Genomic DNA, 13,881 nt, shown 5'->3' with positions numbered 1-13,881 from the left:
ATGAAACTCAAGAAACTAGGAAAAGAATTCTTCAATTCTGCTTTGCCTAATCTAATATGGAAAACAATTCAGATTCTGAAAAAGTGAAACTTCTAAATTGGCTCTCCTTTTTGGGGTCATTAAATAGAGGAAGTAAGGATGATTACATAAGCTGTAAATTTTGAAATATTTTGATTTAACCTTGATGTTTCAGAAAATGGGAAAACCCTCTCACAAATATATCATCTCATCTAAGCTACTAGCATAATTTGGCAGGTACAGCTGCTGAAATGTCCTTCTTCTAAAGAGTTTTTGTTCTCATGTTATTTTAATTAATGGACAGGATACCAAATGTCACAAATTAAATATATTAAAGGAAATCTGAATAGATCAGAAAGCATTTAAATATTTATCTGCTGTGTCACAGGCCTCCATGAGTGAAAACAGATGGCACAGATAAAATAATTTTGTTTTTAATCCAGATTGTGTGGTATTTCAAGACTGTTCAAGTGCCAGGATTAAGTTAGGCTGAAAGGGACATTTTCCTGATATTTGCTGATGAGTTTTAATTTCACAGATTCTTAAAACCACATGACTATCAAACAAAATCGTTCTATAACACAAGGAAATATGACAGGTGGATAAAAACATAACTGTTGAGTAAGGATATGGTCTGCAACCATAAGGAAAGTGATATAAACAATAATATAATATGAAGTACAATTAGTCATTTACAAAGCATCAAGGTTATTTCTACCAATATTGAACTTCTGATGTGAAATATATAAACTTCATTTGGTCTTACCATTAATACTAATGAAAAGTGAAAGAGTGAATCACTAAGTCGTGTCTGACTCATTGTGCATTGGTGGATCGTAGCCCACCAGGCTCCTCTGTCCATGGAATTCTCCAGGGAAGAATACTGGAGTGGGTAGCCATTTCCTTCTTCAGGGTCTCCCACATTGCAGGCAGATTTTAAAAACAATTATGTGTTAACTAACATTTTACAATGAAATTTCCACTTGTTAAAAAAATGTTTATCATACAGTTAAGGGAAAAAAAAGTGGGCTTCCCTTGTGGCTTAGCTGGTAAAGACTCAGCCTGCAATGTGGGAGACTTGGGTTCAATCCCTGGGTTGGGAAGATCCCCTGGAGAAGGGAAAGGCTACTCATTCCAGTATTCTAGCCTGGAGAATTCCATGGACTGTATAGTCCATGGGGTCACAAAGAGTCAGACACGAATGAGCAATTTTCACTTCATTAAGGAAAAAAAAGAAAATCTCATGTGTTCCCTTGGATTATATGTGCTATTGTTAATAGGGGAAACAACTTTGAAATTCACTTATTCTTCCTCTAGGAAGGTTTACATCTAAAAAGTATTCTATAAATGTTACATGCTGTCACTGCTGCAAAATATAGTTGAATCAAAATCAGGTCCAAATAGATCAGAATTGAAATTTTTAAAAAATTAAATAATCAAGACATAAAAGAACTAGAAGAAAAAACAATTTAGTATCTATGAAATTTCTGAATGGAAAACCTCAAAAATAATAATTTAAACCTCAAAAATAATAAACATAGGAATTCTCTTGTGCTTCAGTGGCTAGGAATCTATGATCTCACTGCCAATGGCCCAGGTTCAATCCTTGTGTGTGGCCAAAAAGAAAAAATAAATTAAAAGAGACTGATTGGCTGATCTGTATTAAACTGCTGTACAGTAAGAAACAAAATTGGGCTTCCCTGGTGGCCAACAAAGGTCCGTCTAGTCCAGTGGTCATGTATGGATGCGAGAGTTGGACTATGAAGAAAGCTGAGCACCGAAGAATTGATGCTTTTGAACTGTGGTGGTGGAGAAGACTCTTGAGAGTCCCTTGGACTGCAAGGAGATCCAGCCAGTCCATTCTGAAGGAGATCAGCCCTGGGATTTCTTTGGAAGGAATGATGCTAAAGCTGAAGCTCCAGGACTTTGGACACCTCATGCGAAGAGTTGACTCATTGGAAAAGACTCTGATGCTGGGAGGGGTTGGGGGCAGGAGGAGAAGGGGACGACAGAAGATGAGATGGCTGGATGGCATCACTGATTCGATGGATGTGAGTTTGAGTGAACTCTGGGAGATGGTGATGGACAGGGAGGCCTGGTGTGCTGCGATTCATGGGGTCGCAGAGTCGGACACGACTGAGCGACCGAACTGAACTGAACTGGTGGCTCAGCAGTAAAGAATCTTCCTGCCAATGCAGAAGACACAAGTTCGATCCCTGGGTCAGGAAGATCACCTGGAGGAGAAAATGGCAACCCACTCCATGGACAGAGGAGTCTGGTGGACTATGGTTCATGGGGCCACAAATAGTCGGACACGATTTAGCAACTAAACAATAACAACAAAGAAATAAGACTAGAGCAAGCAAACAAACAAACAAAAAAACCCCAACAATTTAGGAAAAATATCTCACATACAGCTGGCAAGGGAAGGGGAATGGTGCTGAACTGGAACTGAATTACAAGTTTTTTAAGACAGCAAAATGGTAGTGGAACAAGACATTCAACTGGTAATGTTCTAGGGAAATAGATACTTTCATACATTATTGGTGAGAGTACAAAGTAATACCATCCCTATGAAGCACAATTTGGCAACATCCATCAAAATTACAGATTCACTTAGTCTTTAATCCACCTATTCAACTTCTGAGATTTATCCTACAGATATAGCTGCTCCTGAACTTCCTAGGTGTTGCTAGTGGTAAAGAACCCGCCTGCCAATGCAGGAGATAAAAGAGATGGAGGTTCAATCCCTGGGTCGGGAAGATCCCCTAGAGAAGGGCATGGCCCGCCCACTCCAGTATTCTTGCCTGGAGAGTCCCATGGACAGAAGAGCCTGGTGGGCTACAGTTCATAGGTTCACAAAGAGTCAGACATGACTGAAGTGACTTAGCCTGCATGAATGAACTGAGAGAGGAAAGAATTGGGCATAAATCAATATCCATCAACAGAAGACAATTATATGGATGTGTCCATATAATTGAACCCTTCTTAAAAAAAGGGTTTTTAATTGGGCATAAATCAATATCCATCAACAGAAGACAATTATATGGATGTGTCCATATAATGGAACCCTTCTTAAAAAAAGGGTTAGCAATCATCATTGCTTAGATGATTTGAAAGAACTCTAAGATTATTCTACGGAATGCTATCTTTCGTGTAACAAGAAAAGTGATAGTTAGACATGGTTAGTCCCATTATTCAAAATCTCTCAGTAAGATAAGATTAAGTACCATTTCCTACTACATCTACAAAGATGCTCTCTATAACATTATTTATAATAGCAAAACACTAGAAAAATCTTATAATAGTTGAACAGTAAGGCAAATTATGATAATCCACACAACAAAATATTATTTAGCTACTAAAAATGTCATTTATAGGGAGTTTGGCATAACACAAAAATGTCATTTATAGGGAGTTTGGCATAACACTTAAGCAAAAATGCTAAGTAAAAAACTCATATACAGGACTTCTCTGGTGATCCAGTGGTTAAGACTCCACACTTCCAGTATAGCAGTCATGAGTTTGATCCATGGTGAGGGAACCAAGATCCCACAAGCCATGCAGCACAGTCAACGCCCCCCCCCCCCATATAAAACATTAATTCAATATGCAGTATGGATATTAAAGAGTTGGATGTGACTGAGCATGCACACACACACACACCTGCCTGTGATAACCACATATCTGATCTCTTTTTTTAAATGGTTGTTTGTTTTCAAAGTACAATTGACCTATGACTTTATATTAGTTCCCATAATATGACATAGTGATTGGATATTTCTATACATTTTAAAGTGACCACTATGATAAACCTAGTTATGATGTGTCACCATACAAAAATTACTTAGTTATTGACTATACTCCTTACACTGTACATTTCATCCCCATGATTCATTTATTTTGCAACTAGAAGTTTGTAATTCCTTCTTAAGAGTTTGTAATCTCTTAATCTCCCTCACCTATTTCTTTCCCCCATCTTCCTCCTCCCATCTGGCAAACATCTGTTTTTTGTTTGTATCTATAACTGTTTCTGTTTTGTTTAATGTTTGTTCATTTGTTTTGTGACAGTATTTTAAATAGAATAGTCAGAGGTTGCCTCAATGAGGAGGTGGTGATTGGACAAAGACTTGAAAGACATGAGGGAGTGAACCTTGTGGATATTAAAAGAAAGCACATTCCAGGCAGATAGAGGAGCCAATACAAAAGCCCTAAGAAGGAATGTGCCTGGTACATTTCAAAACAGCATGGAGGCTGGTGCGGCAGAATAAGCAAGCAAAGGGGTGAGTAAAAGGAAGTAAGTCAGAGAAGTAATGAGGGATGGAGGCAGACCTTGTGGGAACTTGTAGATCATTCTAAGAATTTAGTGGAAGTTGCTTGTTTGCTTCCTCCTGGCCCCAAAATACATAAGAAAAAAAAAGAATAAAAGGTAAGAGAAAGCGAAAGACCAGAGAGTCTAGAGAGGGCGTGCATGTATGCTCAGTTGCGTCTGACTCTTTGTGACTCCCTGGACTTAGGCTCCTCTGCTCATGGGATTTCCTAGACAACAGTTCTGGAGTGGGTTGCCATTTCCTACCCCAGGGGATCCTCCCTGCTCAGGGATCGAACCTGTGCTTCCTGCATCTCCTGCATTGGGAGGCTAATTCTTTACCACTGAGCTGAAGAAGGAATTCATAGGGCCTGGACTCCATCTTAGGCCTGTTCATGCTGATCATGCTTGGCCACCTTTCCAATGGACTCTGAACTCTGTGTTTAGTGCCTATGAAAACACAACAGAAGGATAAGACCCCCTCCAGACAGGAGAACCTTGAAGATCATATCTAGGTTACTCATCATCGAAGAGAAAACATACACTAATCACCCCTTCCTCCAGACAGGCCATAAATTTTTCTGTATCTATTGGGGTGTAACCTCAGGTTTATTGATTATTGGCTAATTGTTTGACTGTTGGAGCACATAAGCACATAGCACATGAATGATGGGGTTTCGGGGATTGTATTTTCCTTGGTTTATGTAAGTCTCAAGGAATTTGGGGTGGTAGGTTTGGACATGTACACATGGGGTATAAAAGATTTTCACAAATGCTGGTAGGGGTCCTTGGCTAAGAGGAGACTCTGCCTTGGGCCCGCTGGTGTAATAAACTGCACGCCACTATCTGCATTGTCCTTCTGAGTGAGTTTGTTTCCCGGAATGCGTGGTTACAACAGAGCCACCTGGGAAGCCCCTAGAGAGGGCAGGGATAATATTAAGAGCAGTATCCTTCGTAAGAGATCAGAGTAATGATCAGCTATGGTAAGAAGAAGAGATGCCTCCTTTGAAGAATTGTGCTAGAGCCTCCTAAGAAAGGCTGAAAATACTCATCTCTTAGCAAAGTTGCCCTCAGTGAATTCACAGTGGTAGCTGAAACTAGCCATGGTGGGAGTATTTACACCATGAAGAATGGCAAACACTGCAAATCTAGGTAGTTTTTTCCTTGGTTAGATGGTTTAGCTGCATGCAAATAACTCTTCCTCAAAGACTGGTAGATAACAAGGAGGAGAACCTGGCTGTACCCTCAGACACACACTGTCTGAAGGTGAAGACCTCAGTGACCTAGAGCTTCTTTTCTGTGAATCAACAGGAATATTAGATCAACTGCTTAGAGAAAAAAAGGAATGGGTCTGAAATAACTTCTAAGCCTAGTCTCCTCTGAGAAAGTAAATAAGGGAACTGTTATGCAAATGTGAGGAGAGTCCAGGTCAAACAGTCTACTAGTGTTAAATCTGCATGCATTTCTTTCTCTAACTTTCATTTGTTTGGAAATGGGGGGAGCGGGAGACAGTTGAGATGGGCTCCCCAGGCAGAAGGATGTGAAAAGTTTGTGGCTGGTCATTGAAGATTACAAGAAGGCACAAGAATTTAAAGTCATGGGGAAAGGCATACTCTGGGGTCAAGGACAGAGGAGGAGTTCAGTGAAGCCAAGGAGAGTCTCACAGTTTAAGTATTAATGAAATATAAAATGATCTGGTATAAAAATTTAAATTCTACTAATTACTCAGAATTTATTTTTGATAATTTAGTCTTCAAAAAGATAATTGTCTTAATTACAATCATTTTTGTTTTCTTTCCTAGATAAAATAATTTTAGACAGTATTTGTCTAGATACTACCTACAAGTACTTATTAGCTGCCTTGAGGTGCTCTGGTGAATTCTCTTGGTTTGGCAATCAGTACCTCAGCTGCAGATATGTTCCCATTCCCTTCAGTTAAGTGGAAACTTGGAAAGGTCTGTAGCTTTTGAAACAAGATTGAATTCTTTGAAGTTTATAACCAAGGATACTTAAGAACTTGGATATGACTTCACAGGACGGTCATACATAAATAGAAGATCAAGTGCTCACAAGATTACATTTCTGGAAAGCCCTCCTGGATGTAAGACAAAGGCGGGGTGTAAAAACGAAAACAAAAGTAGTCTGAGTTAGAGAGTGTCATTTGATTTTACTCTCTGCATTCAAGATTGCTCCTGTCTGCCTACTGAAACAGGTTGGTTTTTTTCTTTCTTTTTCATTCAGAGTTGGATATGACTTTTTTTTAAAGCCCAAAGATTTTGTATATTTACCTATGCAGAGGGAGTCGAGGCATAAAAGTTTACATGTGCAAAAAAGAGCTATTTGAAAAGTTATACACTTCAACCTTAAAAATATGAATATAGCTAGAAGAAAATATTATTTTAATACCATCACTTGCCTATAAAGCTTTGTTAATAACAGGTTTTGCTATACCATTTTTTTTCTTGCTTTGTTTTATAAACACCAATTTTTAAAGTTCTTGTAATAATTATAAAGGCATTTAAATGTGTTTCTATTTATCTGCCAGAAGGATCACTTCTGCAAATAATTTCCAGTTCTATTTTTATTTACTCATATTTTTAGTATGATTAATTCTTTTAAAATATCTTTCCTTAATATCTTTTACTGTTTGGCCATATTATACTTTATCACCAGGTTCAAGATTTCTGTGATAAAAGGGAAGGAAAGAACAAAGTTCATATTGTGTTAATAATTAACATATAAGAAAATGAACACTAGAGTGGTCTTCTAGATTGGAACTTTTCAAATAACTATAAGGATAAAACAGTCATTTTAAATTGTGAGTACCTGGTTTTTATAAATGAAAGCAGTTCTATGTGGTATTTTTCCTCTATGTAGCCTTCTTCATTTTGCTTTACTCATTTACAAAAGGTTAGCAAGTATAAGAATATTCTTTTGAAAATGTAGCATAAGCTGGTGTACTGTTTTGAAAATAATTTCTTCATTAATGATTATATAAGAACATTTGAGATTCTTCCAAGGACAAAAAATAATCCAAGAAAGACAGAAGGGCTAAGGAAAAAGCATAACAAAGCTTAGCACTAATAAAAACACTAAAAGTTATTATTATATATATTTTAAAATGTGAATTTTGTGCAAGCTTATCTTAATACTACAGGGTATTAATTGACAACATAGTAGAATAACTTAATGATGAGACACGAGATTCCTGGAATATCATCTTTCCATTCCTAGAGTAACAGCTTTATACTTACTAGTAAATGTTGTAGTTGAGAAATATTTGCTGGCAACCTAGAGTGTACCAGGCACTCTCTTCAGTTATTACTTACAAACAGAAATCCAATAGGTCACAGTCTTAGGGAACTTAGACCATAGAGGGAAAAGATAGCCTGGGAAACTCCACAGGACCAGGTCAGTTCTTTGATATGTAGATACAATTGATAAATAGATACAGTTATTGGATTGGGAAAGTCTTCTAGAAAAGTGAAATTTGAGTTAACTGAATAGGAAATGGGCTTTCAAGGGACGGGAAAGAAATAGCATATCAGATAAAAGAGCAGAATGAGTAATGATGTAGATGCATACTACGGCATGGTGTGTGCCCCCAAACCACTGGCAAATCAGTACTATCATTGTCTGCAGTGTAAGGTGTACAGTAGAGGGGGTACAGGAACCATGGGTAGGACTACATTATGGAGCCTTGGGTATCATGGTAAAGAACTTAGATTGTATCTTTCAGAGAGATGTGTCTTTTAGGTGAGGAGCTAAGCAGGAGAGTGATAAGACTGACATTTTAGAGACAGAGCACACTGATGGCAGTAAAAAGCATGTTTTTGACAAGGAAGTGGTAAGAAGGAATGAGAACAGTAGGATACCAGCTGGGAAGACATTGTAATAGGCCAGGTAATAATGTGGCTCAATTATGTGAAAAGGAAGAGACAGATTTTAAAATCAGAATTTAGGGGCAGACTGAAAGTCTTGGATGAAGGAATGAAGATAAGAGAGGAATCAAGGATGGTGCAGGCTTAAGGCTTAGGTGACTAGTGGAACAACAGTTCTATCAAATAGTAGTTTACAATCAGCATGCAGTGGCAAGCTTTGGAGGGAAGCTAACTGGAGCAGACTTTGTTTTATAAAAGCCAACAACTAAAACTAAGTACAATTCTGAGATAATTTCACTTAATTTAAAATAAATTCATGAATAAATATAAGTAAAATATTTATTTTAAATAATTTATTTTAATTTATTGTTGATATACTGCATAAGAATCACAAAGTTGTGTATGTAAAAGTTTTAGGGCTTAATGATTAGGAACATTTCCCAGGGTATTATTTTTTATCTTCCCTCTGTAAATCCCATTTCCTGTACAGACTTGTCAAAACAAGCGATGAAAAACTACTCTTGAGGATATACTCCAGTGTGACTTCCATTAAAGAGTTTCAAAGAGTGGCAGACTCAGGTTCACATATGTTATGGCAACAAACTATTCTCTAATAAAAGCATAAAACATATGCTAGAGCAGAAGTGTTTCCATTTAAGCAATATTAAAATAAATATACTGTATTCTTTTTGCCATTTAGATTGGAACCATGGCTTTGGAATACAACCAGTCAACAGATTACTATTATGAGGAAAATGAAACGAATGACACTCATGACTATAGTCAGTATGAAGTGATCTGTATAAAAGAAGAGGTCAGAAAATTTGCAAAAGTTTTCCTACCTGCCTTCTTCACAATAGCTTTCATCATTGGACTTGCAGGCAATTCCACTGTAGTGGCGATTTATGCCTATTACAAAAAGCGGAGAACCAAAACAGATGTGTACATCTTGAATTTGGCAGTGGCAGATTTATTCCTTCTATTCACTTTGCCTTTTTGGGCAGTTAATGCAGTTCATGGGTGGGTTTTAGGGAAAATCATGTGCAAAGTCACTTCAGCCTTGTACACAGTCAATTTTGTGTCTGGAATGCAGTTTCTGGCTTGTATCAGCACAGACAGATACTGGGCAGTAACTAAAGCTCCCAGTCAATCGGGAGTGGGAAAACCATGCTGGGTCATCTGTTTCTGTGTCTGGGTGGCTGCCATCTTGTTGAGTATCCCTCAGTTGGTTTTTTATACAGTAAATCATAAAGCTAGGTGCATTCCCATCTTTCCATACCACCTAGGAACATCAATGAAAGCATCAATTCAAATCCTGGAAGTCTGCATTGGATTTGTAATACCCTTTCTTATCATGGCAGTGTGCTACTTCATCACGGCAAAGACACTCATCAAGATGCCTAATATTAAAAAATCTCAGCCCCTCAAAGTTCTGCTCACAGTGGTCATAGTTTTCATCATCACTCAATTACCTTATAACATTGTCAAGTTCTGCCAAGCCATAGACATCATCTACTCCCTGATCACTGACTGTGACATGAGCAAACGCATGGATGTTGCCATCCAGATCACAGAGAGTATTGCACTTTTCCACAGCTGCCTCAACCCAGTCCTGTATGTTTTCATGGGAACCTCTTTTAAAAACTACATCATGAAAGTTGCCAAGAAATATGGATCCTGGAGAAGACGAAGACAAAATGTGGAGGAGATTCCTTTCGAATCTGAAGATGCTACAGAGCCAACCAGTACCTTCAGCATTTAAATATAAGACCCAACTCTCTCTTGCTTCAATACACATGAATGATGCTTCCTGCTGAGAACATTTGCATCTGCATCAAACATCTGCATTTTTCAGAAATTCAAATTTAAAACACTGTGGTGGCAACTTGTAGCAAAGAAGAGGTTGGGGCGGGAAAGGGGAGTAGGGTAGAAGCCAAGAAAAAGAGGAAACAAAATAATAAATTCAAAAAACATAGAAATTAAAGCTAACCATATAAGAAAATAGTATTAACAGTCATACATAAGAAAAACACTACAAGTTAGGTCATCTAAAACAGATTATTAAAGAGGTTTAATTTAAGGGTCATTTACGGTTATTTTAAATTATCTAAATTTTAATATAACAATTTTCCTGCATAATTTTAATACTTGAATAATCATGCAGCAACATTTAATGACTTTTTCTTTTTCCTGTTCCTAATGTGTAAGTGATTTCATAAAACTTGAGAAAGAGTAAAAATTAGCAATCAGAAATAAAAAAATAAGCTTTCTGGCTGTCTTTTTCTTTTTCCTGTTTCTAATGTGTAAGTGATTTCATAAAACTCCAGAAAGAATAAAAACTAGCAAAAAAAAAAAAAAAAGCTTTTCTGGCCATTTTAATGTATTAATAGTAAGTTTCTTAACATATAATTTACTTTTATGTCAACTTTCTTTAGTAATAAGCTGGTTATCCTATTAGACTTATCATGTATACTCTAGAAGCAATCCTCAGACAAGCACAGGTTTTAATTTTTGTAATTGCCTAAAGGATTTATCCACTTATGTGATTCTATTACTGAGGGTTGACTAAATATTTTCCTATTACTTTTCACTTAAACACTTGTATTTTTAAGCAATGAAAATATGTACCACAAATAAATTTTAATAACATGTATTGCTTATCTCTTCAAAAACTATGTATAAATTATTATAGTCCAGGTAATATGCCCCTACTAAAATTTAATTTTGGTAGAAATGACAATGGCTAAACATGGTATGTACTAATATAAATCTTTACCTCACCAACTGTAAAAAAAATAGATGTTTTCTGTTCTTAAAATAAACATTGCCTAATCAAGACATTAAGATTACTTTCCTTTAATCGGTTCAGTTCAGCTCAGTTGTGTTTGACTCCTTGCGACCCCATGAATCACAACATGCCAGGCCTCCCTTTCTATCACCAACTCCTGGAGTTTACTCAAACTCATGTCCATCGAGTTGGTGATGCCATCCAGCCATCTCATCCTCTGTCGTCCCCTTTTCCTCCTGCCCCCAATCCCTCTCAGCATCAGAGTATTTTCCAATGACTCAATTCTTCGCATGAAGTGGCCAAAGTATTGCAGTTTCAGCTTTTGCATCAGTCCTTCCAATGAACACCCAGGACTGATCTGCTTTAGAATGGACTGGTTGGATCTCCTTGCAGTCCAAGGGAATCTCAAGAGTCTTCTCCAACAACACAGTTCAAAAGCATCAATTCTTCAGTGCTCAGCTTTCTTCCTTTTATCAACTATTTCTAAATTTGAAAATGCTTTCAAAGGTAGAATTTAAAGAACTGTGGTCATGAAAGGAATAACTATGTATCTTATTATTCTAGCACAGCATCTGGCATGAAGGATCATTATGAATACTCACCACTGCTCCACCATTTCCTGCCATTAATTATATAGCTGTCTCCATCTCGCTGGATGCTACATTCAATATTTGTGGCATCACTTGAAGCTACATCGGGCTCTACAAATAAGCAAAGGCTCAATTTACAGGCAGGCAGATACCACTGGTTTATAAAAGACACTTAAAGAAATGTGAACTCTTTGATGACAGAGGCATCTTTGTCTTTTTCATCTTCCTACCATTACACATAGTAGGTATTCAATAAATGTGCACTGAGAGAATGAATGAAATATTTAGAACAACTCAGATCAGCTATCAAAACTGTGTGGTTTTGGCTTACTCAGTGACATATGACTTGGGTTACAACTCACTTAATCCTCTCCCTAATCATCAAACATACATTGAAAATATCATTGTTTACTTCCCACAGTGGAAACCTGTATTTGCAAGCCAGATTTCCCCACCATCAGTTCAGTTCAGTTCAGTCACTCAGTCGTGTCCAACTCTTTGCAACCCCATGGACTGCAGCGTGCCAAGCTTCCCTGTCCATCACCAACTCCCGGAGCTTACACAAACTCATGTCCATTGAGTCAGTGATCCCATCCAACCATCTCATCCTCTGTCATCACCTTCTCCTCGTGCCTTCAATCTTTCCCAGCATCAGAGTTTGTATCAGATGGCCAATGAATATGCAGGACTGATTTCCTTTAGAATGGACTGGTTGAATCTCCTTGCAGTCCAAGGGACTCTCAAAGAGTCTTCATCAATTCTTTGGCGCTCAGCTTTCTTTATAGTCCAACTCTCACATCCATACATGACCACTGGAAAAACCATAGCCTTGACTAGATGGACCTTTGTTGGCAAAGTAATGTCTCTGCTTTTGAATATGCTGTCTAGGTTGGTCATAATTTTTCTTCTAATGAGCAGGCATCTTTTAATTTCATGGCTGCAGTCACTATCTGCAGTGATTTTGAAGACCAAGAAAATAAAGTCTGTCACTATTTCCATTATTCCCCCATCTATTTGCCATGAAATGATGGGACCAGATGCTATGATCTTAGTTTTCTGAAAGTTGAGTTTTAAGCCAAATTTTTCACTTTCATAGAGAGACTCTTCAGTTCTTCCCTTTCTGCCATAAGGGTGGTGTCATCTGCATATCTGAAGTTACTGATATTTCTCCTGGCAATCTTGATTCCAGCTTATGCTTCATCCAGCCTGACATATTTTTTTTTAATGTACTCTGCATATAAGTTTAATAAGCAGGGTGACAATATACAGCCTTGATGTACTCCTTTCCCAGTTTGGACCAGTCTGTTGTTCCATGTCCAGTTCTAACTGTTGCTTCCTGACCTGCATACAGATTTCTCAGGAGGCAGGTCAGGTGGTTGGGTATTCCCATTTCTTGAAGAATTTTTCATAGTTTGTTGTGATCCACACAGTCAAAGGCTTTGGCATAGTCAATAAAGCAGAAGTCGATGTTTTTCTGGTGAACTCTCTCTTTTTTGATGATCTAACAAATGTTGGCAATTTGATCTCTGGTTCCTCTGCCTTTTCTAAATCCAGCTTGAACATAGGGAATTTCATGGGTCATGTACTCTTGAAGCCTGGCTTGGAGAATTTTGAGCATTACTTTGCTAGCGTGTGAGATGAATGCAACTGTGTGGTAGTTTGAGCTTTCTTTGGCATTGCCTTTCTTTGGGATTGGAATGAAAACTGACCATTTCTAGTCCTGTGGCCACTGCTGAGTTTTCCAAATTTGCTGCCATATTGAGTGCAGCATTTTCACAGCATTATCTTTTAGGATTTGAAATAGCTCCACTGGAATTCCATCACCTCCGCTAGCTTTGTTCGTAGTGATGCTTCCTAAGACCCACTTGACTTTGCATTCCAGAATGTCTGGCTCTAGGTGAGTGATCACACCATTGTGATTATCTCAGTCGTGAAGATCTTTTTTGTATAGTTTTTCTGTGTATTCTTGCCACCTCTTCTTAATATCTTCTGCTTCTGTTAGGTCCAGACCATTTCTGTCCTTTATCGAGCCCATCTTTGAATGAAATGTTCCCTTGGTATCTCTAATTTTCTTGAAGAGATCTCTAGTCTTTCCTGTTCTATTGTCTTCCTCTATTTCTTTGCATTGGTCACTGAGGAAGGCTTTCTTATCTTTCCTTGCTATTCTTTGGCACTCTGCATTCAAATGGGTCTCTCTTTCCTATTCTCCTTTGCCTTTTGCTTCTCTTCTTTTCACAGCTATTTGTAAGGACTCCTCAGACAATAATTTTGCCTTTTTGCATTTCTTTTTCTTGG

At 37.7% G+C, this 13,881-nt stretch overlaps 2 protein-coding genes across 2 annotated transcripts in view; one reads left to right on the top strand and one right to left on the bottom strand.

The window, feature by feature from the left end:
- Positions 1-13,881, bottom strand: part of ACAD11 (acyl-CoA dehydrogenase family member 11) — a 114,061-nt gene that overhangs the window by 26,712 nt on the left and 73,468 nt on the right. Inside the window, exon 13 of the mRNA XM_052642058.1 lies at positions 11,599-11,697. Coding sequence (XP_052498018.1) covers positions 11,599-11,697 — 99 coding nt within the window. The remainder of the gene's footprint in view (positions 1-11,598; positions 11,698-13,881) is intronic.
- Positions 8,918-9,970, top strand: ACKR4 (atypical chemokine receptor 4). Its single transcript, XM_052642070.1, has one exon. The coding sequence runs from the start codon at positions 8,918-8,920 to the stop codon at positions 9,968-9,970; it is 1,053 nt and encodes a 350-aa protein (XP_052498030.1).

The sequence above is a fragment of the Budorcas taxicolor genome, chromosome 1 (assembly GCF_023091745.1).
Source record: "Budorcas taxicolor isolate Tak-1 chromosome 1, Takin1.1, whole genome shotgun sequence".
Lineage (NCBI taxonomy): Eukaryota > Metazoa > Chordata > Mammalia > Artiodactyla > Bovidae > Budorcas > Budorcas taxicolor.
This window is presented reverse-complemented; position numbering and strand designations above follow the sequence as displayed.